Consider the following 26,555-nt stretch of genomic DNA (forward strand, 5'->3'; position numbering starts at 1 on the left):
CTTCAAAAATACCCACCATGTTTTCTAGTTAAGTGAGCATAACATTATTAAGCTGTAGTAAAAGTATCTTGGCAAACATAGCAGTTATGTGCTCCACAACAACTACAAGTTACATGGTTACAACCACTAGACTTCTCATATAAGCTTAGACATTTTTTACACTACTTGATTCCTAATTAATATATACATTTATGAGATGGGCTGTGCCACGTATTGCATAAGCCGCAAAATTTCAACTTACAGTTTTAGTAAGGGCAGTGTAAAATAAATGCATCGTCTTTTAAAGGAATTCCTAAATAATGATGCTCCGTGCAATGTCTAAAAATATCGCTACTGAATAAATTTTACTAATAAATTTTTATTAGTAAATCTTTAACTTAATCAAAAATCGAAAAAACTACTTAACCTATTTACACAATAGGATATAATGTAAATTCATCTCCAATAGTAGTAATAGTATCCTTTGCTTTATAAGAAATCATATTTGAGTATGGCTTCTTATATTACGTTTGTATATCGTCTAGAGCACAAGTTAAGCAGATCTCAAAAAATTACGGAAAATCATCTTGACTAGTATTTAAAATACAATTAGGTGCATTGACTGGATCATCACAACAATTACAGTTTTAGAGGGAAAAAGTCGAAAAATCTTCAGGTTTTGATATGTTTACAAATTAAAACGTGTTAAACTTACTGTGAACTATTTATGAATTAAGTTTATTAGTTAGGTTCAAAGGTAAACTTGTTTAAATAACTAATTGTGTCTGGATAATATTATTATCAATCGCAATAAGATTATCTGAAAAAATGAATTTTTACTAATTTAGTGATTATAAATCCATAACCAGCGATATACTTAGCGTATTTTCTGCCAATGCCATTTCTACATAAGAGTTAGAAAGTAAAAGTAAATTATTCCTAGTCAATTTAAAGCAATTAGAAAACTAAGAGAGATTTGAGAATTTAGTATCTAGATTGTTCTCGCCTTAAGAGCTAATAGTTACTAAACATTATGAAGATTAAAATTAATGTGTATAATATTATTACCTATCAACAGTAATAATAGTTTTACCCACTAAAGGAATCAAATGAATAATTTTATCAAAGTCGTCCTGTATGCTTTGTATAATTTTAACAGATTATACTTATTTCGTACGAATACTCATATAAACTTATCTGCTACTAGATTAAATAAATATCTATGAATTCTATTAGTCTAGTTAATAATGTGTTAAAATGGCCCAAACAATTGGCTGAGTAATTTATGTTATAAAACCTTTTGATAATCTAACAATGAAATTAGCAGTTGCACTAACTTACTATAAAATGTAATAATTTTTGCCTAATTTATAAGCAAAGCACTAATCTGTCAGATAGAATAACGATGGATATTAAATAATTATTCCACAGTTTTAATCAAATATTTATGATTAAATTTATAGTATTTATAAAATATTCATTATTTTAGAGTAACTTAACGTTTGTAAAGTGTGCTATATATCTTTACTTGTTATTTTAAACAATTCGGATAAAACAAAAATATCAACAATTATTTAGATATTTAATCCTAACAATAAACAGTTTATTTTTAACTCTTATGAAGTTAAAGCTAGCAATGGTAAAATAATGCTAATCAAGCAAAATATATCTGATGACTGTGCTGTAATTTATTATTCTGTTTCAACAAATATTTACGAAAACTCATTAAGCATATAGAGTATAATTAAAATTATAGTATCTTCGACATTACCATGTATTTATAATATTTTATCTTTTACTTGAAGCAAGTAATTCATATTTGCAAGTATCCTACAATCAAGTGGCAATAATTGCACTTCTTAAAAATCATATTTACTACTCATTTCCTATGAAATTAAATCCTTAAAAACCCATGAATAATAAACTTAAACACTAGAAGAAAACGGGGATATCGAAACCTTTACTATAATTCTTTTAGCAAAGCGTGGTGTATAGAAAATTTCTTAAAATTGTTATTCACCTTAGTTTAAAACTAATGAACAAAAACTTCTTTTATCGGGTAAATCAAATATAAAACTAAATTATTAGATTTTTTTAATAATCTAACTTTTAGACGCTATTTTACATTATTAATTTTCAAATTGAAGTATAATATCTGATTCAAGGAGTTAATGAATATCATGATCTAAAATACGAGCAGCTCCCATTGCTATAGAAGTTGATGGTTGGAATGCCAATAAAGTTTACTTAACATTACTTTTTACTAAAAATTATTAAATTTTATTGCGTAAAGGGCGGCAGTTAATAAACCCTCCTGTTAAAAAAACATAAGTAGGAATTCCAAAACGTTAGAACAAAATATTGATTTATGTTGATACTTAGGTAATAATATCTTCTAAAATTGTATCAAAAAAGCTTTTATCAAAAAGTAATAATTTCTCATCAGAATCAAAAGCGATACTATCAGAAAGTTAATCGCAATTAATCTCAGCAACCTCAACATCAAAGTTATAATTAAATAAATCCAATTAAATAAAATCTTCATCAAATATTGTAGATTTGATTTTTTAAAATGCCTTAATTAAATATAGTAAATTTCCAGTAACCTACAAACTATTAGTAATAATCTCGAGTACTTTTTAATCTATATAACTACCTCCACAGTTTAATCCACATTATGATATTAAAGTTGGTATCTGTTGTTGTTAATTAACTTAAAATATCGAAAAATCAATAGTAGACCCTCCAAAATCAATCAAATAAATTTTTTCCGAAGGTTTTATATTTACTTTACTTTCATAAGATATTTACATAAATGCTGCCACAGGTTCTTGCACGGTATAAATGTTTTCTATATTTATTTTAACTTATTTATCTAAATTCGTTTAGTTATATATATTTAATGCACTTGCAAGGCATTTTCTCATAAAAATTTAATAGTCAGTAGATGCTAATGATGGAATCGTGATTATCCATTAGATTTCATCCTCTGTATTTTATAATATTGCGAATAATTAGTTTACAATTAATAAATACACCGTAGTAAATACTTCTTATGCAGAGAAATTTATCTTACTATCTGTAATTTTGAGATCGAAAATATTATTATTATTATTTAAGCTACTTTAGCATAGTTAACGCTTATAGTTTGCAAGGCAAAAATAATTATCTATTTAAGAAGTTGATTAATGAATTGCCTTTTGAAAAGATGCATTTTTGCTAGTTAATTTAATAAACTTTGGTTTGCGTTTATTTAATAGTGAAATAAACAAATCTGAAGAAAACTTATCATTTGTAGGAAAATTTGTTTAGGAATTATAAGATTAAACAGAACCATCTATATTAATAGAGAACATTGAATTAGAATTTCCTAAATCAATGCTAATAATCATTTAAGGAGTGTATATCAAAAATAATGCATATGAATATATATAATTAGTTTGTTATCACACGATTAATTAACTGTTAGAATCGGTTCTTTATATGAGAACATCATTATCCCGCTTAGGCATTTTATGCTTTTTGCTTGATTTCTTGACCACAATAACTATAATAACACATACAATGACCAATCCTGCTACTGAACCAACGGCAATTCCAATAATTGAGCCGACTGACATATTAACACCGCAAATACCGGGATTCAACTTGCATTCTAAACATTGCTCTTCCACTAACTTAGAACCATCAACACAGAGCTAGCACTTACTATTTGTATCACATTATGCACAATTTGGAATGAGAATATCTCCACATTGACATTCTTGCCCTAACGTGATATCCTTGCAAAAATCACATTTTCCTTCTTTCAATGAATAACCCGGAGCACACATAGTACATGTATTGCCTTAACACTAGCGACACCCTGTAATTTAAGTATCATCACAGTTACATTCTTAGTTATCATTTAACATACATGAAACACACTTGTTATCCATTTTAAAATGCCCAGGTGAGCATTTTTCACAACTTTTAATATCTAAACACGAACTGCAGTTCGAAGCACAATCCATACAAGAATCCGGAGCGGCAATAATTTTGTGGCAGTATTAGCCTTCCCTGCAAGGAGCTTGTAATCCGCACCCCTCAACTATGCAAGTCCCAAGAATTAATTCTGCGTTATCAACACAAGAACCGCAGCCTTTTTACGAACAGCTGGCGCAGTTTTTGAGCAAATCTCCACCGCACGTGCAGACGCTCCCCAAAGGAGCATTTTTCTAGCATTTCTAACACTGGCCGCCAACGAGTGTGAAGCCATCAATACACTTTCCACATTCCCCATCTTTGCACATCCCACAACTCTCAAATTACTTCTCACCACAATTGCAAAGGCTTCCGGCTGGTGATTCCTGCGAGCAGCTCTGGCAAGTATTTTGCGATAAAAATGCACCTTCTTTACAAGAAATACATTAATTCCACTTTCCATGACATGCCTTGCAACTACTCGAGCACGTGATGCAAGTGTTAGTAGATGTTTCTGAAATATCACAGAACTAACCTGCCTTACACTGCGAATCTATCATACAGTCGTCCTTGAAACATGAGCCTATGATTAATCTATATCCCGAAATACAGGAAATACACTTTGTACCGCTACAGGAAGCGCAATTTCTTACCAGTGAAGTATCACAGCGACATTACAGTTGTTCTGGCATCGCGATATCACAAAGCTCACACTTAAATGTAGAACTGATATAATAATTAGAGATACAAACTTCGCACTCCTCTTTTGCATTACATTTTGTACAATTTTTAGAGCAGTTTTTGCAAGTTGATTCCGGTGTCAAGTACTGATCGCTCTTACAGGTTAAACAAGTATTTATTGAAGAGCATGTAATACAGCTTTCCGAGCATTTTTCACACGTTTATCCGCTTAAAAAATAACCTACGCTGCATGTTTAGCATTGTTTTTCGTCTGTGCACGAGCGGCAGTTCGCACCGCACGACTCGCATATTTCATTTTTGAGGAAAAATGTGTGAGAGCATAAATCACATTTTTCTGAGTTACACTATGCGCAATTTTATAGTATGGTACCACATTTACACGAAGCACCAACAGGCTGATCCTCAGAGCAAGTGAGACATGTGATGCTTTCCTCTCCTGCAACAAGGGGGCAGAAATATCCGTCCTTGCAATTGTTAAGTGAGCTAGTGCATTCTCCAGCGTCAGCACCCATTTGTTAATGGGAAAGGTGGAGCGGGATATGAGTTGAATCTGCAAACTAAGTGACTTAATAAAAGGAATGATGAAATGAATTTATTAGTTGTATCAAATATTATGTATCAAGGAGATACAGGTTAAAATATATTTATACTAAAACTATAATTTATGTGTTTAAACAATATATATACTTTGAATTTAAACCGCTTAACCAAAAATAACATATTTTACATGTTATATAAAATATTTAAAAATATTTTTGCGTGTTTGTAAAAATTCTCATATCAAATAACTTATATTATAGTAAAAATTTCACAATCCGAAAACTGGAAAAACTGCAAACTTTCTTCTACTCTCAGGAAACAGCTCATTAAGGCGCTCCTATTTCTTGTAACCCCACACGCGAATCTAGCCATAACCGAAAATAGCAAAAATTAATGCCCTTGCGTTACTGCAGCTGAGTCCAAAACATACCCAAGAAAGAAGTTCAAACGTATAATTAGGGCAAGCCACATATTTGAAAAGCAGACTTGAAGGGTTCTAGTAACCTTTTTTACCACTCCTAATTAGACGCAAATGTATATGGCAAAAGCCATTCAGAAATTCTGAAATTATAAAGCAAACACCCCAGAACACGTTGAAATTTACTTAATTTTGGACCAGAACGAAGAACGAAAATCCGTAATAGTATGCACAGTTCTTGAAAACGTTACGGATCGGCATTGTCGCGTTAGAAAATTCGTGGACGAACATTGTTTCCAAAATGCGTTTAGAGAAATGGAAAATCCAAAAATACACCTATGGAGTTGAAGAAAAAAGAAATGTGGAAATTAACAGCGGACCCATGTACTCGAGCATAAATACTAATCTATATGAGATTTACGGGCCTATATATTTTAGAGTTATTTCTGATGTCTCGATCTGTTTTTCAATTTCCTGTTTTTAGTTCAGATACGTATTTTTTGACACTGAAATTAGAATTCTCGATGGTTTAAAGCCGTACAGTGCGGCACATGCATGATGCAATTGGTGCCCAGTCGCTGATGGTGACATTGGGAGCATTTTGAACTCATTCTTGTAATTGACTTTTAACATCATTCTATAGATTCGTATATAAATTTGTGGATAATAATTTACTTTTGGTTAGCATAATATAAATTTAATAAATATATTGAATAATATATGATATATTGGTATACAAAAAAGTCTTAGGAAGAATTCGACATAATAATGTAATTTATTTAAATCGCTTTTATATATTCAGATACTATATATATTAATAAGTGGATTTATATTTTAATAATGTCAAACTTTAATATTTAGCTTACAGATTAAATATATTGGGTAGGTGCAATAGATTGGTCTGTAAGGTAATTTCATGGATATTTTACTGAAGATGGTACATCATATAATTCATATTTGCTTATGGATGAGCAACCAACTTTGATAGACACAGTCAGAGAAACATTTTCTACTGAGTATATTGAAAGAATAAGTTTAGTATGTTCATTAGATAAAATAAAGAATATAGTTATTTAACATGCAGAACCTGATCATGCTTCTGCACTTCCTTATTTGCTTAAGAAAACACCAAATGCTACTGTATTTTGCAATAAAAAGTGTTAAGAGTTTTTATTAGCATTTCAGTTTATAGATCAAGATACAAAAATTACGATAGTAGATAACGAATACAGATTGAATATAGGTAAAAGAACCATATCATTTAAATAAACTCCATTACTTCACTGGCCTGAATCTATGTGTAGTTTCATTAAAGAAGAAGGTATATTATTTTCTTAGGATATTTTTGGTTAGCATCTTGCATCCACCGAACGATTTTGTACAGATTTAATTCAAGAAAAAGTTCTATTAAGAACAAAAGAATATCTATGCAACATTATGGGGCACTTATAAGTTTAACTTAAAACTGCACTTGCTTTGGTAGATTCAAATGATTTTTAGATGATTCTGCCTGCCCATGGATTAGCTTTTAACAATACTGAAATTATTTAAAAAGTAGTTAAAATTTATCGTGATTTTCACTAGAACAAGCACTTATAAAAGAAAATAGTTATATTATATGATTCAATGTACGGATCTACTGCTTAAATGACTTAAGTATTAGCTGAATCAATAAAATAGGAAAATATTTTAGTAATTCCTCTTGATTTAAAAGTCAATACTTTTACTAAAGCTTGTCTTAACTGCTATGATGCAAGTGGAATTGCAATTGGAAGTCCTACGCTTAACCATACTATGATGCCTAATGTTGAGGCCTGTTTAAGCTATCTTAGAGGGCTTCTAGTTTTTAAAAACAAGCCAACTATTGTTTTTGGATCTTATGGTTGGAGTTCAAATGCTATAAAAGATATCACTAATTATCTTACTGGATGTGATGCTAAGATTTTAGGTAGTTTCTAGCATATTTTGTGTCTACCTGAAGATAAACTTATCGATGTCTAAAAATCAGGAAAGTAGCTTGCAGATGCTACCCTAGAATATTATAATGTAAATGTAAACAAGTGATATATTTCCTCAGTTTTTAACGTCGTCATCTCCCCATAGCCTCCATAGTTTGCATGAACAATCATCACTAGATGTAATCATCATGCCGTCTACTATATAACTAGAATTAATCTTTTTCGAATGTGCGACAAATAATCCAAATATTTCCGCTTTTTTAAGATTATATAAAACCCCTGATCCCTGTTTATCAAACCCTACTGCAATTAATTTCTATTCATTACAGCATAACGAACTAATTTCAAGCCCCTAATACCATTAAGTAAATAGATCCTTAAACCCAAATTCTGACATACTCCATAACGAAAAATGTCCAAATTTGTCTCCAAAAACTATTAAATCATCCATTACCACTAAAGAAGTCAAATCGCGAGTTGAAATATCAGGCTATGCAGGATCTCTAGATAAATAAGCAAGAGGAACTATCTACTAATTCTTGATCTAAAAAACTTTGGAGTTCTTTTTTGTAACTACAAAGAGGTAGTCTTTGTTAGTATAAATCAGTTGCTTCTTCTTATTTTCCGAAACTTTATATTATAAATAAAAATTTGATTATTTTGTAATTAGTAGACTTATATCAGGCACAAAAGCTAAATCTCCATTTGAATAAGCAATAAAAAGCCTATTGAACTGTAAATGCATATCGCAGGGCTCAGATGATATTAACTTTGCTAAATGGTAAACTACTAGTTTATTATCATCCAGTTCCTAAGTTGGATCTACTCGTACTAAAGTTAATGCACCGCATTTATCTAAAATAATTATAACATCGTCGACTTACGCCATTTATACTAACTCTGTTGTCTGTGAAATTTTTTTTTTAGTTTCGACAAAGTCAGATTCAAAACCATAATACCGAAACCATAAATGAAGGCTAGTTTTTGTTAGAGATATTATATATTTACTAGAGTAAAATGCATTAATAACTGGCTCACTATGCAAGAAGTACCTATAAAGTTCAGGTTGCACCATTTTTTCAAGTATATAAATATTGTAGTTATATAGTATAGGTCTTTAAAAGAAAAAACAAAATTTAAAGTATTATTATATTATTTATAAGTAATTATATATCATTCCACTTTACGCTCCATAATGGCTTACGTTCCTGGGTAAATTTACAGACCTACAAAAAATCTAACCTTAAAGACTGAAATAGACAAAGAAGGTTTTTATACCGAAACATAATACACTTATTTTGAAAAGGGAGATGAGGATGTTAAAACGCAAGTTGTTACTAACCAACTTATCTAATCTCAAGTAATGCTTTCTTCAGCAGCAATAAGAAGATACAATGCCCGTTAACATGAACTCACTAATGCAACCAACCCTTAACCCCCTGAATAAGATTTCCTTGCCCCTAATGAAGTTAGAGTATAAATAAACCGTTAACATGTTAAAAACTCTTCTACTACTATTTAATGCTAAATTTGTCGTGGACCCCATATATCTTAAGACTGTCCTGTAAAAGATATTTTGTAAAAGAAATAAATTAAAGGTGAAATAGTATATTCGTGCAAAATTGAACCTATTCCGATGGGTTGGGAACGCCCAGAGTTATAAAAATTTTTGGATGGCCGCTTTTAAGCTGTTTAAAAGCATGTTAATAAACTTTAGTAAGACAAGATTTCAGCTATTACATAAGGTCATGAAAACGAAGAAAAGAATATTGAAAAGCAACTTGTAGAATTGAGAAAAGTTATGATTGGTTATCCGCCTAAAAATCTATTTATCCGTGAAGATAACAAAGATAAACGTTGGAGATTTGCGTTTGCCCATTTCATTACAGAGGAGGCTGCAAAAATGTGCGAAAAGAGTATTCAGAAAATAGAAATAGTCGGCGAAAACACTTTCCTTTATGCCATGTATACTGGTGCTAGAGAATTCAAGTGATTGTCACTTTTTGACCATTTCTATTATGAAATCATTCATTTTTATTTATTTTGCCAGAGTGATCTGAGATGATATATCTTTTATACATCAAACACGTTCTCTATTTTTTAATTTTTTAAAATACTATGCCATATTTTACAGCTCCGATTCAAGAATATTTTAATAATAAATTTCGTATCTTGACTAGGGTAGTACCTATAACAAAGACCGAGTGTCTAGTCTCTATGTTGCTAAATGGCTAGTCTTTTTAATATATTTTTAGTTTAAATCGATTTTAGGAGAAGACCATAGATATAGATATTATGTAAATTTAATAAATGTAAAGTGTTTTCACAGAATTTTTTAACTTGATTAAACGCAAACTTCATGATATCATTTCTGATGGGTATTGACATTTTATCACCTATATAATTAAACTGTAAATAATTAATACTTGTTGTATTATTTATAAAATTATACATGAATCCAATATATATTATGTCCTATAAAAACTACCAAGTATTACCAAATTGTTCTAAACCATCGATTGAAATATCATATTATCTAGCTAAATCAGCAGTATATACGTATTTTTATTCTAATAGTTTACATACTCATATTTTATCCATATTTACTTTTCATGCACAATTTATATCAAATAATTTTATTTTTATATTATGCTATATAATATTAATTATTCCTCAAACTACAGTGAAATATATATAATATTAACGTATATCTATTTTTCACCAATCCATTTTAACCACTAAACCCTCTTCTACGACCCTCAACCTCCAACCCTCCCAAAAATGCTCGTCGCGCTTTAGTAGTGCTTCAAATACTACGAATTCAGCATGCACACGCTCCGTATCCGCAAATAGAGCCACTCCTGCACTCTGAAAACGCCGGAAAATGTCCATTTTACAGTTCTGTACGCAAACGGCAGTGGCGAGAGTTTCGCCCTTAACGATGTCATATCCTTGAATAGTGGAGCTTACACAATCGAAATCCCGGACGCAATGCTCATTTAGGCTGTGTTCTGCTAGCATTTCCCAGCGGATGCCATTTTGAGTCTTTCGAGTTATAAGAACATGGTGGTTAGCATTGTTTTCTCACTTATTCTTACCGCAGGAATGGCCGCTCTGGTGACGATTATCGCAATGTTTCTTGCGATGCGCTGCCGGCAGGGAAGTGGGGTGGATGACGTTACCACATCGTCAGTTTTGAGGGCCATGGCCCCGTAGTTCGATGCAATGAACACAGGTCTTCTGGACGATAGTAGGTAGGCATGAGTGATCGGAGGCTAGCGTTTTTCGACTAAGGGATTAGGAGCGGTTAAGTTTACGCTTTAGAAAATAATGGATAATAATGCATAAAAGTTAATAAACTGTTCAGAAATATGTAATATGATATAATAATAAATAATAAGTAATATTTTTTACTATTCTTGAATGACTCAGTTTTGTCAAAAACCAATTATTAACGAATACTTGCATTCCGCGACATATTCAGCTCATTGCGACGGAAATGGTTATCCATAAAAGCAATTCTACGATTTTTATACAAAAATTGCAGAGGGTGGTCCCGCAGTCATTATTATGTAGCATGCCTATGTTCAACTCAATGGTAGGTTCTCCGATCGCTAATTGTCGATTTCAGATGACTCTACTATTGAGCATCACAAAAAAGTTGTCTAAACAATTAGAAATGTGAATAAAGATATTATTATTGTTTGTTAGCTTGCTCACGCGGGTATCAAGGCTCCAAATGCTGAGAAATACGATATTAATACTATGTCTAAATAAGATTTTGAAGACGTAGTTAAAAGTTTTTAAAAAGCTGCGGAACGTGCGAAATCAGCAGGCTATGATGCAGTACAAATCCATTCTGCGCACTAGTATTTATTAAGCTAAAGTATATCTTCAGGTTATAATCAAAGAACAGATTAATATATGTATATGGATTTTAAGCTTTTGACAGATGTTTTTAATGCTGTAAAGCCAATTATTTATGCTGGAGTAAAAATTTAATCAAATGATTTTATGACATAAATTGGTGTTAACTATGAGTTTTCATTAAATATTTGTAAGACTATTCCCTTCGATTTTATTGAAATCTCTGGTGGTGGTCGCGATGAACGTAGTGCTTTCTTAACTGGTAGAGATGATAAATCTGATACGTTTTATTACTAAGACATGGTTAAATTGATGGATAAGTAATTTTTAGAGGACAATTTTATCATAGTAACTGGTGGATTCTAAAATATTGAAGACGCAAAGAAAGCTTTATAATTGGGCTGCAAAATGGTTGGTTTTAGTAGAAAATTTATTAGAAACCCTATGTTTTTAAAGAATGATAATAGTATATGTGTTAGATGTAACTTATGCAGTAAAAAGTGTAGCGAAGAGGCTGGCCTTGCATGTGTTTTCAAAGGCGGATATGGTGTTATCTGATTTTATAATACAATATAATTTTATAATATCACTCCAAGGAATTGCTTTTAAAGCGAGATCTACATTATAAAGAGGATATATTCTAGTATATTAATTAAAATAATATTTACAAATATAGACCATAAAACTACTTAAATTTTAAAAATATTCTAGTAAGATTAAGATATTAGACAAATTTGGTGCTAATAATGCCGGATTATTTTAGTTTTAGATTGTTATACTTAAAACTACAATAACCAAATAATTAATAAACTTTATTATACGCCATATAATATAATCTTTAGAAGTTTAATGTATAATCCAAAAACGGATTATGTTTTTTATGAAGTTTTTGGACGATAAATGTACAGAAGAGAAGAGTTAATTGAATAATTTTGTAAAAGGTCTAATAGTATAATTTAAGATTTGCAATAAGGCAACGAACCTGTTGATTGTATTTATCATATTTATTTGATATACAAATTATATAAGTCTTATGCAAGACCTTTATAAGGTTTACTGCCTGTTTCAGACTTATTGCTGGTTTATTTGCCATTAAGAATGTAAATAATATCGAATTTTATTGAAAAACATAGAACTCATTACAATACAACAACAATTAAAAATGCCTATGATGAGTTATATATGTGTTTATTATGGCTTAATCTTCATACCAGTTTTGATTTTAAGTCTCTTTAAACAATATTTTAATTCTCTATCAATGATGGTGGGAGATATCAATAGCTATTTGTTAAAACTGCAGTCAGCAAGCTTCAGTAGGAGGATTTGTTGGAGTTTGAATTATTTAATTTAGAAGGTGTAGTTTAGCCATAGAATATCAACTAATTAGTGCTATCTATAATTTTTAAGACCGAAATGTTAAAACAGTACAACTAAAGGTAGGTTGAAACCACAATACTTAACCTATTTAATCATTCAAATAAATAAGTCCGGTAAGCGATAACAATATATTATGCTCATTCAATTACTTCATTATAAACATTTTAGAATGGGTTATAGTTGTGTCAAAATGTATATCAAAGCGGAAAGGAAGCATTTGCATATATAATTAGCTAAAGTGATAATGCTATAGAATGGGCATAATCTAGCTTTTCATTAGTATCTGAAGAGTCTAAAGCGGTTATATCACTAATTTATGGGTTCAGGCTTCAACACTAACTAAGTCTGGATGAAACTTGTATTAGATAATTAATTTAATATAATTTTTATAAAAACTCTAAATTTATTCAGCTATACATCGATAGTTGCTTATTTGTATTCTATCAGTCAGCTAAGTTATCATACTCAAAATCCTTGTATCAAAAGATAGCATAAGTAACATTAGCTTTAGCATTATTCCATAAAGAAGCAGAAGTTAGATCAGCGTCCGCGAGTTGTTTTTAACAAATTGATGGTAGATTATTACACAAATATCCATAAATTTCTTCTTAATTAGATATATCATTATTATTTAAGATTGAATATGGATACTAAATTTCTATAGAAATTATATAGAATAATTAAGAATTTCATAATGATTTTTCAGACTGCCTATCTTAGATTATTCTATCCACTAATCATGATATTTAAATATTATGTTAAAATTCGCTTAAACATCTTTAAATTGATATTTCCAAATATTATCCATTTATGTTTTCTAAAGAATAATTTGAAGTAGCTGGAGCATTCTTAATTATTTGCTCATAGATTAACAAAGACTTTTAATTTGAATTATTAAATAATTAATTAGTAACAGTATTATCATAAGGGCTTGACAGGGATGATTTAAATACTCTTTTTACTAATATTTCAGCATTATCTATTCTTATTCTTGAAGTATTAATGTATAATATTTCCAAGCCATTAATTTCCAAGGCAATCCAATTTATAACTCTAAATCTACCCTTTTCAGTCAAGCATTTCTTCGTGGATGCTAAGATTTCTGAGCTTAGAAACGACTTGAATTTCCCAATTTTTAACCTTACTTAAAAAATTTGTGAACTTTCATCTGACTTTAAAAATTCGAAGTAAAAGGATAATTTTCTTTAGCTTTTATTAGAAGTAGAAAAAGGAGAGAATCTTTAGAACTTTATGACCTAGTTTCAATCATCTAAAGATATTTATTTACGCCTTGTGTATTTAAATCTAATAGACTCTAAGTACAGGTATGCTACGGATTCTTTGTTGATTTATAATTGCATTCGATCATATTTAACCGATTTCTCTAATGATGAAAGAGGTGATATAGGTTCATATGTTAGATTTAGGTCATATTAAATCTTTGCTAAGTTAGCAGAAAATCCTTAATTTTTCAAATAGTTCATTAAATGTTCTGTTTACTTTATTGGTAGTAAAATTACAACATTTAGAATCTTTGCAATTGAAAAAGTCATTCACATCACTTCCCTTCATGATAAACCTTTCTACGACCGTCATTTCTCAGAATTATTCCCAACGCTCAAAACCCCATATTTTGATCTCTGTACATAAACAAATAGAGAGCTACAAGGTAAAAAACGGGAGATTTACAAAGCTTTAGCACAAAATCGCATACTTTTACTAAATATTTTCCCAAACCACTAAAAATAAATAATTTTAGCTTCGATTTATGCCATTCCTGCCTCACTTGACGACGAAGTAATATCGTTGGAAATCTTAACGACATCTAATTTTGACTAGATATAATCTACTCTGATTTCGCTTTTCCACTCCCCCAATTTCCACTAAACCAAACTTGCATCTGCTTAGTTTTTAGCTCTAAAATCGTCTTAAAAGCTAGATTTGACCTTAGTTTCGCTTCTATATTCGTTCTCAAAGACAAAAATTCCTATTCAAACTCTTCGCGATTGTCTGATCGTTTTTACGTCACATTTTGATTTTTTGAGCTTCGCATTCGCATTTTTAGGGCATTCAAATCGCAAAATTCGTGATTATGCCGCTGGTTTTTTAGCCAATTTTATCGCGTTAGAGTGGAAAACCGAATTGTTTTTGGAAAGTTTTTGCTGCGTGAAATGGGCAGAACTGAGCGTTTAGGAGGTGAAAGCAGAGCGCAGAAAGATCATGAACGAGCTGGGCGTGGTAGTGCGGGAGTGAACATGCGATTTTTATTTACTTACTCACCGTACACCGATAAATAAATCAAAATTCAAATTAAGAACTACCCTCGGGACTTAGATTTTCACTTCATTTAATACCATTATTATACAATTATTATATACCTGTTAAAATGAATGACGAGGTCACATTTCTATTGTTTACACCTTCTGCAGCCCCAAAATTGAACTCCATGCCGCGGTAGGTGTTCCAGAAGACTTACTAGCTGTCAAATCGTGAGTTCCGCCTCTTCCTCATCGAGTCTGACTACGTGGACCCCGACAACCAGAAAAATCGGCTCCTCATCTCTGTCCAGCAGATATCCTTCCTAGCAGACATCATACTTGGTGTCCTTATTTTGAAAGTGGGGCGCCTACCATTCGAGCAGGCACAGAAGCTGGGGAACGCACTGATAAAACGACAGTGCGGGACGAACGTTCTGGACTACCTGTTCGAGCAGGTTAACCTTTTTATTTCCGAAGATCTTGTATCATAGTTCGACAATATTCTCATGTAGGCACGGCGCGAGCGTTAGATGGTCAAGATGCTCCAGAACGTCGCACGCGTGATCCGGAGCCTCGAGAGCATAATTTCGATTTTGCAGAACATGGCCGAGAACCAGAAAATCCTCAACTTCGACATCATCGAGAACTATCTTGAGAACCACCAGAACCTCCGGCACGAGGCCCGTGAAGTAGAGAATTTGGTCAAAATCCAGCAAATCAACCGCCACCTGCACCTTTCCTCCTCACGCAATGAGATCATCAAGTACACCCTCATCTTCAACTTTGTAAGTACAGCCGTGAGCTTCTGCAGCGTTATTTTCAGCATATACGGCATGAACTACAACAGTTTCATGATGGGAAGTGTGGCCGGATTTTATTGCGTCGTCGTTTTTAGCTTCGTTCTGAGCGCGCTTTTGTTCTTCTGCTTCATGCGAAAGAGTAGGGAGGCTCGAAACGTGTATATGTGAGTTGGTTTGTGCCAATTTACTGGAGTGATTAACTGCTTAACCAGTTGTGCCACTAATTTTTTGTTAAATTACAAATTCGTGACGAGATCGTTTCAAAAACATATATAATTGATTGGTAAGAACAATAAGATTTTAGTGAGAAATGCGTAGTTTATAGTAAAAAGTAAGAGCTTTATCAGTTGGATGCTGTTTTAATAGCGTATTTAGATAAAAGTAATGTTATAGAATATACGTGCTGCTGAATAGAACCTTATTTTTATGTGATAATAAAAATAAACTTTAAAAGGGTAAATATAATAAGATCATATAAAAAGAATCAGTTTTGGTCGACAAGACCAATGAGTACTGTAATATTATCAGTTGAACCCAACAAATATGCCATTCTAGTCATTGTAGCTGCACAGCGGTCTTCTCTGGTCATATTTTAGGTAGGCTCAGTACAAACTTTGAAGTTTACAAATGTCATACCAGCCGCAGCAAGTAAACATTGATCAGCTTCTTCAACGTTGCCTTCCATATAATATCTGGCAACTTTTTAGAATAATTTCATCTGATCATCTAATGGATATTCTTCTTCAGGTTAAATTAAACCAAAACAACCGCGAACGATACTATCTACTTATTCGTTGTTTAAAACATCAAATAAGCCGTCACATGCTAATAATATATATTCTAAGTCATCAACTTCGAAAACATGTACATCAGGTTCCGCAATAACACCAAATTATTTATATTCGTCATCTCCAATAGCTCTAGATACAGCAAGCATACCATTTACTCTTGGCACACCGAACATTGTGGTAACAAAACTACCCGCAGCTTCAACTCGAGCTCTTTCACCTATTTCATTAGGTTTATGGTCATGAGTACCTTCAATATATTTCTATCTAGTACCGATGACACATCTAGCATCGCCTGCATTAGCAGTATACAAAACATTACTTTCTGCATCAAATACTGCAGCAACAGCAGTACATCCGCTTTATCTACAAGTCTGAAGGAAAGCTCTATCCATTTATAAAAAGCATGTTCGTAAAGCACTATCAATAGCAGCTGGGAACATTTCATTTTATTATAACATCTGAGTATAGTTTTCTCCACAGAAAATAGCAGCCTAATCTCCTGCATGACCGTCAAACACACCAGCAATATTAAATCTTCTACCATCAAGTTCAACAAGTGTAACAGCATGAGCATCCTCATTAGTAGCTCTTCTACCTTAAATAGTACAATGGCCAAAGCTAATGAAAACTTCAGGTCTAGGTGCTGAGATACCAGCACGTGCACGCAATTGGCGCATCTACAGTTCAGCTGCTCTTGCGCGTTACTATAAAGCAAGTGGGCGTTAAAGAGATTCGGATGCAGATTTTGCTAGCTCAATATGTTTATCAGCATCTACAACTGTTTAGTTAGCTTCTGACAATAACTAATCACATTACATAATCAACTCATCTAATTAAGGAGATATCGATAAAATCTATGATTAATCATAAAAAATAGGAGCTACAGTAGATGGGATTGACATTTTAGCTTTATTTGGAGTGGACGAAATGTTATGTTTATTTAAATATTATACCATATGAGGATATTTAATTTTCATTTATATACAACGTATTTACTATCAGTTTTTCGAATAAAAATAATACCTTATAAATAGAAATACTATATACAACACTATTAATTATTTCCTATTATATACTTTTTGTAAACTTGTTCGCATTTATTATTGATAATTTCTGACTTTGCTAATGCTGCCTGTTTTCCGGATAACTAGAAACACTTAACCCCGATTTCTATTATTCTGTAATACTACCATAAAAATAAAATTAACTGCTTCATTTAACGCAAACCTTGCTAATATCATTTTTCTCTCAGACTGACTTCCTACTAATGTTACTAACTTATCTTTGAATTTAATGGACCCACTTGACTGTGAAATCGACAACTTGAACCATGCTACCTTGAAACTTAACTCATATGAGCCCCTGAACACGCTCTACTCATTCATAGACACTGAAGACATTCCAGGATTCCTAGCCCACCTTTCTGCAATCGACATCGACATTCTACGCGATCTAGCCTTCACACCGCTCATGTACGCGATTTAGGAGCAAAAGACCAAGATGATCGACTTTCTGCTATCGCTATCTGAAAATAGCCAAACTGAGCGCCAAACGCTTATTTCGACCCGCAAATCGGTCGATTTCGCGCTCCTGGACCTTGCAGGCACCCAGAATGACCAGAAAGTGCTTTAGAACCTCATTTTAAAAATCGAAAATTCCAATTCAAATTCGATTTTCCACTCCCTCTAATACACTTCCTCCAAATCGTGAAAATTTTCGCTCACTTCGTGGCCTTCACGACGACCTCATTGGCCCTCACGTCGAGCTCCTTTTTGGGTGGCAGAATGACGCCCAGCCCTACCGTTCCGGCCGCGAGGAGCTGCTTGAACTCGGGCTGAATCTGCCCGTCCAGGAAGATTTCGGTCAGATTTTGAAGCTCAAAATCGCCCAAAACGGCGCGAATCAGCGCCGAATTCTGCGCGTTTTCGCGCATAAACGCAGCCGTTTCGTGCGGTGAGTCGTCGAATTCGACGTCCGTTTTCCTCAGCTTTTCGGCACCGCAAGGGCCGCAAAATGGGCCAGAAATCGCCTGAAAATAGGCGTCGTGGATCGAAAAAATCTCATCGAACCAGTCGTTCTCGGCCAACTCGCGGACCTGAGATAGTTTCTCGGATAGTTTTTCTACGGGAAAATTCTACAGTTTTAGAGCGTATATTAATCTAGATATGCCATTTAATGCCAAAATATCGTTTTCGCTGTAGAAATCGATTTCCGTAAGAAGTTCTTCTTGCAAATCTGAGTTTATGAGGCTTACACAAGTCCTGCAGCTATCTGCAATGTCAGCGCAAACGGCGTCAAATGCGTTAATTGCGACCGTTGCGAGGCCGGATTTGGAGTTCAGCGCTAAAAATCTGGCCAAATTCGGAGAAAACGTACCACGTTCTCTGAAGAGATGAATTGTGAGGTCTTGGACGTCATCGAGGCTGATTTTGCCTACGAGCTGCTCGAACGTGTCGAATGCTGCTTTTCTGGGCATTTGTGAGAGCTGCCCGCCAGTTTCGTTGAAAGCGCAGGAAAGAAGAGCTTTTTTGACGATTTCGTACTGATTTTACGCTAAATCGTGGTGTTTCATGTAGTCCTCGATCATGCGCACTGCGCACTCCCTGGCATCCGGCGAATCGCTCTTCATTCGCTGAACAGTAAAGTGAACCACCTATTCGCAATCTCTCACAGTTTTAACGCCGCAAAGCGCTCTTTTGGCCAGTACAGAAATCGGCTTCGCGGAGTGGAAAGTCAAAATGTACAAATCGAGGTACAAATCGTCCAAATTCGCTCTGAAGTACTTTTGCATGTAAATTGACGCCGTGATTCCAGCGTCGATTTGGAGCGGTGACGCGTGCTCTAGCAAGGGTTTAATGAACGAATTTGCCGGCTAGATCGCTAGAATCAGTGCGTTCTGATAGATTCCAGACTGCGCGGCCACCGACATCTCCGCCGGCAAGGACATGTATAGGCGCAGAATCTGCTAAATCGTTTCAATTTGAGGTGTTTGGCTCTTCCTTTTGACGTAAAAATCGTGCGTTTGCGTGTGTACTTGAACGGCAACAGAAATTGCCTGCAAAATTCCGTGAGTCTGCGCGCTGAAGGCGCTTGAAATTTCGATTTTTGAGATCAATGTTTGAAGTGAAAAATCGAATTCAAATTGGGATAAAAGTATGCCAAACGCCTCAGATGCAGCTTTTCTGGTTTTCTGGTCGTCTGAGGAGAGCATTTAGAAGACGTTCTCGTAGCAGGTTGAAAAGTCATGTTTTTAGGCGTAAAACGTACGGCAGAGGGCCCTGCATGTGTACCAGTGCACGTAGTCGTTATCTGTTTTAACCGGTGAGTTAAATTTTAGGTTATTTAGTAAGTAGCTCAAAGCGTCGTCTCTAAAGGACTTTTCTAGGACGTAGCCGCAAAAAACTGCCATTCCTTCGTTGGTAGTGAACTTCTCATTAGTAAATACAATTTCTTAAACATCCTAGAAGCTCAGACAGAGAGCTGCTGCGTCGCGAACTTCGCGTTTCTCATTTTAAATATCAATAAACGCTAGCAATTTAATAGTTTCAGATTAAAAATTTTTGAGAACTGAGTATGCAGTGAGTTTTCGCATCCAGTGAGGCTGCTAAGCTACTTTACAGGCATAATCTATGCTTTATTGCGTTGGTGTTGTGCGGAGCAAATCAAATAATTCTAACGTTAAGTGGTTTAATTCTGGGATAAGGTGCACAGTTTCCTATGGTAAAAGAATATCAAGACGTTCATAAATAGTCGGCATTCAAAGAAGTGGGTGATAAAATATATAGTAAATTATATTATAATATAATTAATCTTCAAATTTGATGAATATGTTAAAGCATTGATTTTCGATTAAAAGAATTTATTTTTGTAACTAGGATTGTAAACTGAAAGTTTTACTTCTGTATGTCAGTCTCGTATCTATTAAAATATTACTTGCAGCTATAGCATATAATATTAGCAAAAATCATATTCTGTGAGTTCTGTAAAGCTTAATAATTTGAATACACTAAACCAGCCGCAACAATAAATTAATATATTAAAATAATAAATCCAAAAACAACTGTAAAGTTGTCCTGAATAACTGTTCTGCTAATAAATTTATTTAATTTTTATTAATAAGTATATTTTTTAGTAATGTATTAAGAACAATAATATAAATAATATATACAGGAATAATAATAGGTGAAAATGCTTCCTATATTATTATAAGCTAAAGTTAAATATAAGTCCAAAAGCCCAAAACTGCGAGGTGCATCATTACTTTAAAATAATAACTCTGTCCTTAATTATAACAAAAGTTATGATATTAGTACTATTAAATTATATCAGAATAAAACTATAATCAATAAATACATGTAAATTTAATAGATAATGAACAGTGTAGACAATAATTTAAGTAATAATTAGCATTAGTAATAAAAATTTAGAGATAAAATTAAATTTAAAATTTTTGTATTAGATTAGCCTAGAATGAATAGCTCTGATTTAGAACTAATTGAAATATTATATTAAGAAATCACTCATTAGTCACAATACTTATGTTCGATTGACTCTCTTACACGTCAAAAAATGATTCAATTATCTATCAGAAATTTTAAGAATCTAAAGTCTCATATGCATGCATTGTTGCTTCCATATTAAGACTAAAATATTTTCAAGCATAAAGGCCTTCTTTAATTTGATATTTATAATAAATCAATAGACTATAATTTGAACACTGAAATGTATTAAAAAATGAATATTTGTTTAGAGAAAATAAAGCTTAGTATTGAAAGTATTTTTTCAGATAATGGGTACTTTTTTAGATATATATTATTTTTAAAATATTAAATAAACTTCCCAAATAAATTTATATTATACTTAAGAGAAGAATAATGGGTTGATAGTTGCATTAAGTACTTTAACACTGCTTTAAGATACTTATTTTTTGTCTGAAGTACAGTAGCTAAAATATATGGTACTAGTTACCTTAGTAGTTCAAATCTTAGTAGAAATTATTATACAGAATTCTGTTATGCAAAATTATGGTATAATGATAATTCGTCTATTAATGAGTTCAAACTATTTTTGATAGTATGTTCCTAAATTATTTGGATTGTCGTAAATAAACTATCTATATTTATAAAAGATTAGTAAAGGTTATTCTTTGTTTTATAATGGTTACAGTAAACTATATTATGCAATATAGATAAATTAATAGGATTATGCGTTATGTTGATTTTTTGAATACTAATTTCTAATTTATTAACGTAATAGACACTACAAATTTATCATTAACATAAAATATGAAAATTATCATCTATGAATAGTATTAAATATTTCATCTTATTTTAATTATTATGAATTAACTATTATTTCAATGAATAATTAACATGTAACTATACATATATAACAATAAATTTTATTAACTTGTTTAAACTAATGTTTGATTTATAAATTAAAATTTTAAGTCATCTTATACAGTTAAAAATTACACAATGTTATATCTATAGTTTTATTATTGTAAATTAATTATTAAACTTAATTGTTAATTGAATGTAAATTAGTGAAATATGTGAATATTTATAGCTTTTTAAAATATGAATGTTATGCTTATTAATTGCTATTTCCAATGAATTATATTATAAAATCAACACTAATAATCATATGTTAGTGCTCTCGCATAAATCTATTCTGCTTTAACCAGATACAATATATTTTTAAAACAATTGCGTAAGCTCTGACATTGTACAATATGATTTTCCTACACATTCTAAAGTGTTGACTTATTTTCCTAAATATTTCACACTTATTTGATCTTATTTATTCATTTCAATTTAAATAAAAGCTGCAAATTTAGGCTAATCACAATTCCAGTTACTATTAGTTAAAACTGTCATTAAAGGTGCTAGTGTAGTATCATGTGCAGTAATAATACTCATTTTTTATGTATCCGTTGTTAATTTTTAGATAATATCCGAAAATATTGGACCAATATTTATTTAAACAATTTTTACCATATCATTTTTGTCTGCATTACAAAACCAGTGCTTCCAATATGCATTATTGGCTTTTTCAATTTATTTATAAACTGTATCAGTTACTACAGAAGGCAACTTATCTCCACGTCCAGTAATTGCACGTAGTGAATCCCACATCATATACCAATCCCAATTTGTGGTTTTAAGATATCCATTATATTAATTAAGCTCCACCTTAGTAGGGAAGTCAGACTCATACTTGACATAATTATTTTCCTTTAACTTAGTCTACCAAGTACAAGGCCATTATGGATGGTATCCATCGTTTAAATTTTCTACCATTTCTACATCAAACTATTTGTTATTCGGAAAAAGTACAGAAAGTTATCCCAATAAAGAAGCTCGTGTTCGAGTAGTATTTGTGCTACGTAATTTTATCTCAGATGGATTGTAGTTAGATTATATAAATCCAGAATCTATATAATCCTTTTTAAGGATTAAACCTACTTCTTGATGCTACTAAAATCCTTTTTTAACCAATTCTCCAGGAGGACATGGTGTAGGCGTGGTAGTATTAAGTAAGATTAGCTATTTATCATATGATATCTTTTATGGCAAATCACATTACCATTCAGGAACCACTGATTAAGGAATTTTAAAAAAAGACGTTCTGGCCCCATGTCTGGCTATTACAATAACCTTTTTAAGATTAGATTTAGGTGTCATTGTAAATATGATAGCTAAAACAATTGTGACAATAATACACACCGCGATTACTAAAAGTGCAACACTTATAATAACACCTCTTTTCTTTAAATTTTTAGAATGGTCCATATTAGGACATTAATGCATAATAACAATGTTTTGATCATTATCAGATAATGCTGGTATTATTGTCATTTTAAAAATTAAAACTAAAATAGTAAGCTCGTTTAACAATTTTATATTAATATTATAGAATACACAATATGGTAATAACCATTAGACTATTATTTTAACTCAAAATTACTATTATTTGCACAGCTTAGATTGGGTTATAATTGACTTGAATATTTAATAAAGTATTAGAATATATTCTGAAAATACAATGAAATTACTGATATTATTTAGAATAGGGTATATTATAACTATTTAAAAATTTAAAAATGATAAATGATCAATTTTCTTCATTCCGGACAATGAAATAAAATAAGAGTAACTAATAGTGTTTAACTTAATAATATATTTGCACAACAAATATTTGAATCTAAGTTATTAAACAAAAATTTATTAATAATGATAAATATAAGTAGCATTTCTGAGCTCTTAGGTTTCACAAAAATTTAAATAATAATTACTTAAGCTTCATTCAGAACAACATGAAATATATATCTCCTAGAATGGTTTAAATAAACTTTATCTACTAACAAAATTCATTATTATAAGCGAAAGAACTTAGGTTATAATTAATAAAATAAATCAATCACTAAATTCATTTGAAATATTTTACCATGTCAATCGTTATTAAAATAGACTTACAAAACTTGTTTGTATATGTATCTTAGTCCTAATATAATACATATATATCAGATATATGTTTTTAATATTTAAGAAACATAATTTATCGAAAAGTCCTTCCCTTATCCTAAAATAATTATTCATAATATTTTTTAAGATTAACAAGAATAAGATCTACTTCCTTTTAATTATCTTAACAGTTAAAAATTAAAGTGCCTTAATACTTAATAAGTCTAAATTTTTCAAGTTTAATAGGAAATTTTACGCAATTTTACTTCTACTTAATAAAACTTCTAATTATATCAACAATTAGCCTCTTTCTTTATGTTTTAATAATATATGCTACTTCATCTCCAAATAAAGATTCTTCGATAAATTTAACCTCTTAGTTATGTCTTGAAGTAGAGTATTTTACTTTAATTTTGATTTTTCCAATATTGGTTATATCAACTGTATCTTATAATGGTTTCCGCAGTTTAGGTGTGTATTACTTAAATAAAATTTAATTACTGGCTCTTTATAATTCAATTTTTTATGGAAGTTTAGAGAAAATACCGATATAACTTGATACTTTAAATCTATTATGTTCATATACTAGAGAGTTCTTATTCATCAATATTGATTAATTAAATGTGCTATGCTTTCGTAAAGTATTATTTGTTCCAGATATGGAGCACGTTTTTAAGATTCGGGAAAGCTCCATTTGATCTTACACTATAGATATATGAGATAATAGCATAGTATGGTAAAATACAATTCCAAAAATGTTTAATACTAGTATTATATATTATTAATTTATCATCTCTTTCCTTTTATCTTTCCCTAAATGAACCGTCGTAATTCTCGTCTCAGAATGGAATTCAAGCAGAGAGCTCTTTAGTAGACTTCAAATAATGATGCTTACGAAGCACGCTAAGAACTGTAAAATGCATTGACTGGAGTTGCTGCTTTACCTTCACATATGTAAAAAGATGCAGTTTCATTAAATACCAAGTCTAAATACGATGGTGTAGATTCCCCAACGTTAGAAGATGAGTATTCTCATGTTACAGTGCCTAAGATTTTGCTCACAACATCGCGAGAGCCATCTCCTCGTTTAAAATTATTTTCGAAAGAACTTAAAATAGTTTTCGCTAATACATAAAGAGTAAATAGAGGCTAAACAACAATAAACTAACTAGTTAATTCAGCTCGTGCAGCAGATTTTTCTGATATTATTATTCTACATGAGACACGCGGTAGACCAGACGGTATGGTCGTCTCACATTTACCGCACGGTCCAACAGTTTATTTCAACTTGAACCAAATTTAGCTTAGAAGTGAAGTTGGTGGCGACAATTAACCTGAAAAAGCGCCGCAATTAGTTTTTGAGGGTATGGAAAGCAAAATCGGAAAACGAATAACATAAGTTATGAAACATCTATTTGATCAAGCAAAACCAGAGAGCGAAAGAGCAGTTAGTTTTGTGAATCGAAGCGATTGTGTAGTATTTAGACAGCATGTGTTTGAACGGGTTGGAAAGGAAGTTTTACTGAAAGAAATAGGTCCTCGATTCAATATGAATCCTTACAGAATACAAGTAGATGCGATTGATGCAAAAGCACCTGATGTTGAATGGCAGTTAAATACCTTCTCTAGTGCTAGTTTTAAACAACAAATTCTGTGAAATTATTTTCAATTTTTATTTATTAAAATATAATATTATGTATTATAATAATATTAATACCATTCCACATGAGCCTCTAATTCTTTGATCAAATTAATCCAATCTTTCGTCCTGCATTAGAGCGCCCTCAAGGTTATGACAAGATATAGCAATAGGCTATCAAGACATTACAGGATGCAGATTTTTAACGCAAGCTTGAAGAAACGTAGGCAGCTGCTAAACTGAAGTTGGATGCTTAATAAACAACACTTACAAGAAATTTAGAAGCCATAAATCGATATAAAGCTAAATCTATTTAAAACTCAACTTTTAATTCATCAACCGATCTGGATGATGACCAGACACTGATTTTGCTTTAAAATTTCGTTAAAGATCATCTGATAAAATTCTTCTAATCAAATTTAGAAGCCCCAAAGGACGAAACAGCGGCAAAATTCTCTAAAATTCTTGCTTTCAATGAGGCCTTAAAGCATTATATCATTGATATGAATTTGAAAGACAGAAAAAGCGGTGAAAGAGAAGGAATTGCCCAGTCAAAGCTAAGGCCTGAGAGACTTTTCAAACCTAGCGAATTTTATGGGAAAATTGTTAAATAGTTTGTTAAAGATGTTTTACAAGGATAGCAGAGTATGGGAAAAGGATTTCGGGCAGTAAAATTTGACGGGCAGGCCATAAACGCTAAAAATATGAAGAATGCAGAAGAGGAGGCAATGTTCGGATGATGGGTGATTTATTTAAGGTTATCGTTAAATTTTAGCAGGCTTTCGAAAAATAAAAAC

The 26,555-nt window shown here is 31.7% G+C and overlaps 17 protein-coding genes across 17 annotated transcripts; 9 read left to right on the forward strand and 8 right to left on the reverse strand. All coding sequences in view use genetic code 6, as the record gives it.

Moving 5' to 3' along the window:
- Positions 1-2: 2 nt before the first annotated feature.
- Positions 3-3,371, reverse strand: SS50377_20866 (uncharacterized protein; the record flags this gene model as incomplete). The annotated part of the gene is made up of 1 exon (XM_067904803.1): positions 3-3,371. One exon carries the CDS (start codon positions 3,369-3,371, stop codon positions 3-5), a length of 3,369 nt encoding a protein of 1,122 aa, XP_067768285.1.
- Positions 3,372-3,425: 54 nt separating this feature from the next.
- On the reverse strand, positions 3,426-5,156 carry SS50377_20867 (Cysteine-rich membrane protein 2; the record flags this gene model as incomplete). The annotated part of the gene is made up of 1 exon (XM_067904804.1): positions 3,426-5,156. The coding sequence occupies one exon, from the start codon at positions 5,154-5,156 to the stop codon at positions 3,426-3,428; it is 1,731 nt and encodes a 576-aa protein (XP_067768286.1).
- A 296-nt stretch (positions 5,157-5,452) lies between these two features.
- On the reverse strand, positions 5,453-6,235 carry SS50377_20868 (Very-long-chain enoyl-CoA reductase; the record flags this gene model as incomplete). The annotated part of the gene is made up of 1 exon (XM_067904805.1): positions 5,453-6,235. One exon carries the CDS (start codon positions 6,233-6,235, stop codon positions 5,453-5,455), a length of 783 nt encoding a protein of 260 aa, XP_067768287.1.
- Positions 6,236-6,442: 207 nt separating this feature from the next.
- SS50377_20869 (A-type flavoprotein 6) lies at positions 6,443-7,666 on the forward strand (the record flags this gene model as incomplete). Its single annotated transcript, XM_067904806.1, has 1 exon — positions 6,443-7,666. One exon carries the CDS (start codon positions 6,443-6,445, stop codon positions 7,664-7,666), a length of 1,224 nt encoding a protein of 407 aa, XP_067768288.1.
- A 9-nt stretch (positions 7,667-7,675) lies between these two features.
- Positions 7,676-8,635, reverse strand: SS50377_20870 (uncharacterized protein; the record flags this gene model as incomplete). The annotated part of the gene is made up of 1 exon (XM_067904807.1): positions 7,676-8,635. One exon carries the CDS (start codon positions 8,633-8,635, stop codon positions 7,676-7,678), a length of 960 nt encoding a protein of 319 aa, XP_067768289.1.
- A 120-nt stretch (positions 8,636-8,755) lies between these two features.
- Positions 8,756-9,553, forward strand: SS50377_20871 (Eukaryotic translation initiation factor 3 subunit G; the record flags this gene model as incomplete). Its single annotated transcript, XM_067904808.1, has 1 exon — positions 8,756-9,553. One exon carries the CDS (start codon positions 8,756-8,758, stop codon positions 9,551-9,553), a length of 798 nt encoding a protein of 265 aa, XP_067768290.1.
- A 788-nt stretch (positions 9,554-10,341) lies between these two features.
- On the forward strand, positions 10,342-10,824 carry SS50377_20872 (uncharacterized protein; the record flags this gene model as incomplete). The annotated part of the gene is made up of 1 exon (XM_067904809.1): positions 10,342-10,824. One exon carries the CDS (start codon positions 10,342-10,344, stop codon positions 10,822-10,824), a length of 483 nt encoding a protein of 160 aa, XP_067768291.1.
- Positions 10,825-10,983: 159 nt separating this feature from the next.
- SS50377_20873 (FAD/FMN dependent oxidoreductase) lies at positions 10,984-11,985 on the forward strand (the record flags this gene model as incomplete). The annotated part of the gene is made up of 1 exon (XM_067904810.1): positions 10,984-11,985. The coding sequence occupies one exon, from the start codon at positions 10,984-10,986 to the stop codon at positions 11,983-11,985; it is 1,002 nt and encodes a 333-aa protein (XP_067768292.1).
- A 342-nt stretch (positions 11,986-12,327) lies between these two features.
- On the forward strand, positions 12,328-15,057 carry SS50377_20874 (uncharacterized protein; the record flags this gene model as incomplete). The annotated part of the gene is made up of 1 exon (XM_067904811.1): positions 12,328-15,057. One exon carries the CDS (start codon positions 12,328-12,330, stop codon positions 15,055-15,057), a length of 2,730 nt encoding a protein of 909 aa, XP_067768293.1.
- Positions 15,058-15,190: 133 nt separating this feature from the next.
- On the forward strand, positions 15,191-16,030 carry SS50377_20875 (Transmembrane domain-containing protein; the record flags this gene model as incomplete). Its single annotated transcript, XM_067904812.1, has 1 exon — positions 15,191-16,030. The coding sequence occupies one exon, from the start codon at positions 15,191-15,193 to the stop codon at positions 16,028-16,030; it is 840 nt and encodes a 279-aa protein (XP_067768294.1).
- Positions 16,031-16,346: 316 nt separating this feature from the next.
- Positions 16,347-17,555, reverse strand: SS50377_20876 (Protein phosphatase 2C; the record flags this gene model as incomplete). Its single annotated transcript, XM_067904813.1, has 1 exon — positions 16,347-17,555. One exon carries the CDS (start codon positions 17,553-17,555, stop codon positions 16,347-16,349), a length of 1,209 nt encoding a protein of 402 aa, XP_067768295.1.
- A 391-nt stretch (positions 17,556-17,946) lies between these two features.
- Positions 17,947-18,363, forward strand: SS50377_20877 (uncharacterized protein; the record flags this gene model as incomplete). The annotated part of the gene is made up of 1 exon (XM_067904814.1): positions 17,947-18,363. One exon carries the CDS (start codon positions 17,947-17,949, stop codon positions 18,361-18,363), a length of 417 nt encoding a protein of 138 aa, XP_067768296.1.
- A 10-nt stretch (positions 18,364-18,373) lies between these two features.
- On the reverse strand, positions 18,374-20,410 carry SS50377_20878 (uncharacterized protein; the record flags this gene model as incomplete). The annotated part of the gene is made up of 1 exon (XM_067904815.1): positions 18,374-20,410. The coding sequence occupies one exon, from the start codon at positions 20,408-20,410 to the stop codon at positions 18,374-18,376; it is 2,037 nt and encodes a 678-aa protein (XP_067768297.1).
- Positions 20,411-22,295: 1,885 nt separating this feature from the next.
- Positions 22,296-23,513, reverse strand: SS50377_20879 (Acid phosphatase; the record flags this gene model as incomplete). The annotated part of the gene is made up of 1 exon (XM_067904816.1): positions 22,296-23,513. One exon carries the CDS (start codon positions 23,511-23,513, stop codon positions 22,296-22,298), a length of 1,218 nt encoding a protein of 405 aa, XP_067768298.1.
- Positions 23,514-24,084: 571 nt separating this feature from the next.
- Positions 24,085-24,723, reverse strand: SS50377_20880 (uncharacterized protein; the record flags this gene model as incomplete). The annotated part of the gene is made up of 1 exon (XM_067904817.1): positions 24,085-24,723. The coding sequence occupies one exon, from the start codon at positions 24,721-24,723 to the stop codon at positions 24,085-24,087; it is 639 nt and encodes a 212-aa protein (XP_067768299.1).
- A 213-nt stretch (positions 24,724-24,936) lies between these two features.
- SS50377_20881 (U3 small nucleolar ribonucleoprotein IMP4) lies at positions 24,937-25,776 on the forward strand (the record flags this gene model as incomplete). Its single annotated transcript, XM_067904818.1, has 1 exon — positions 24,937-25,776. The coding sequence occupies one exon, from the start codon at positions 24,937-24,939 to the stop codon at positions 25,774-25,776; it is 840 nt and encodes a 279-aa protein (XP_067768300.1).
- A 68-nt stretch (positions 25,777-25,844) lies between these two features.
- On the forward strand, positions 25,845-26,498 carry SS50377_20882 (uncharacterized protein; the record flags this gene model as incomplete). Its single annotated transcript, XM_067904819.1, has 1 exon — positions 25,845-26,498. The coding sequence occupies one exon, from the start codon at positions 25,845-25,847 to the stop codon at positions 26,496-26,498; it is 654 nt and encodes a 217-aa protein (XP_067768301.1).
- Between the last annotated feature and the right edge of the window lie 57 nt (positions 26,499-26,555).

The sequence above is a fragment of the Spironucleus salmonicida genome, chromosome 1, assembly GCF_000497125.1.
Source record: "Spironucleus salmonicida strain ATCC 50377 chromosome 1, whole genome shotgun sequence".
In the NCBI taxonomy this organism is placed as follows: domain Eukaryota; phylum Fornicata; order Diplomonadida; family Hexamitidae; genus Spironucleus; species Spironucleus salmonicida.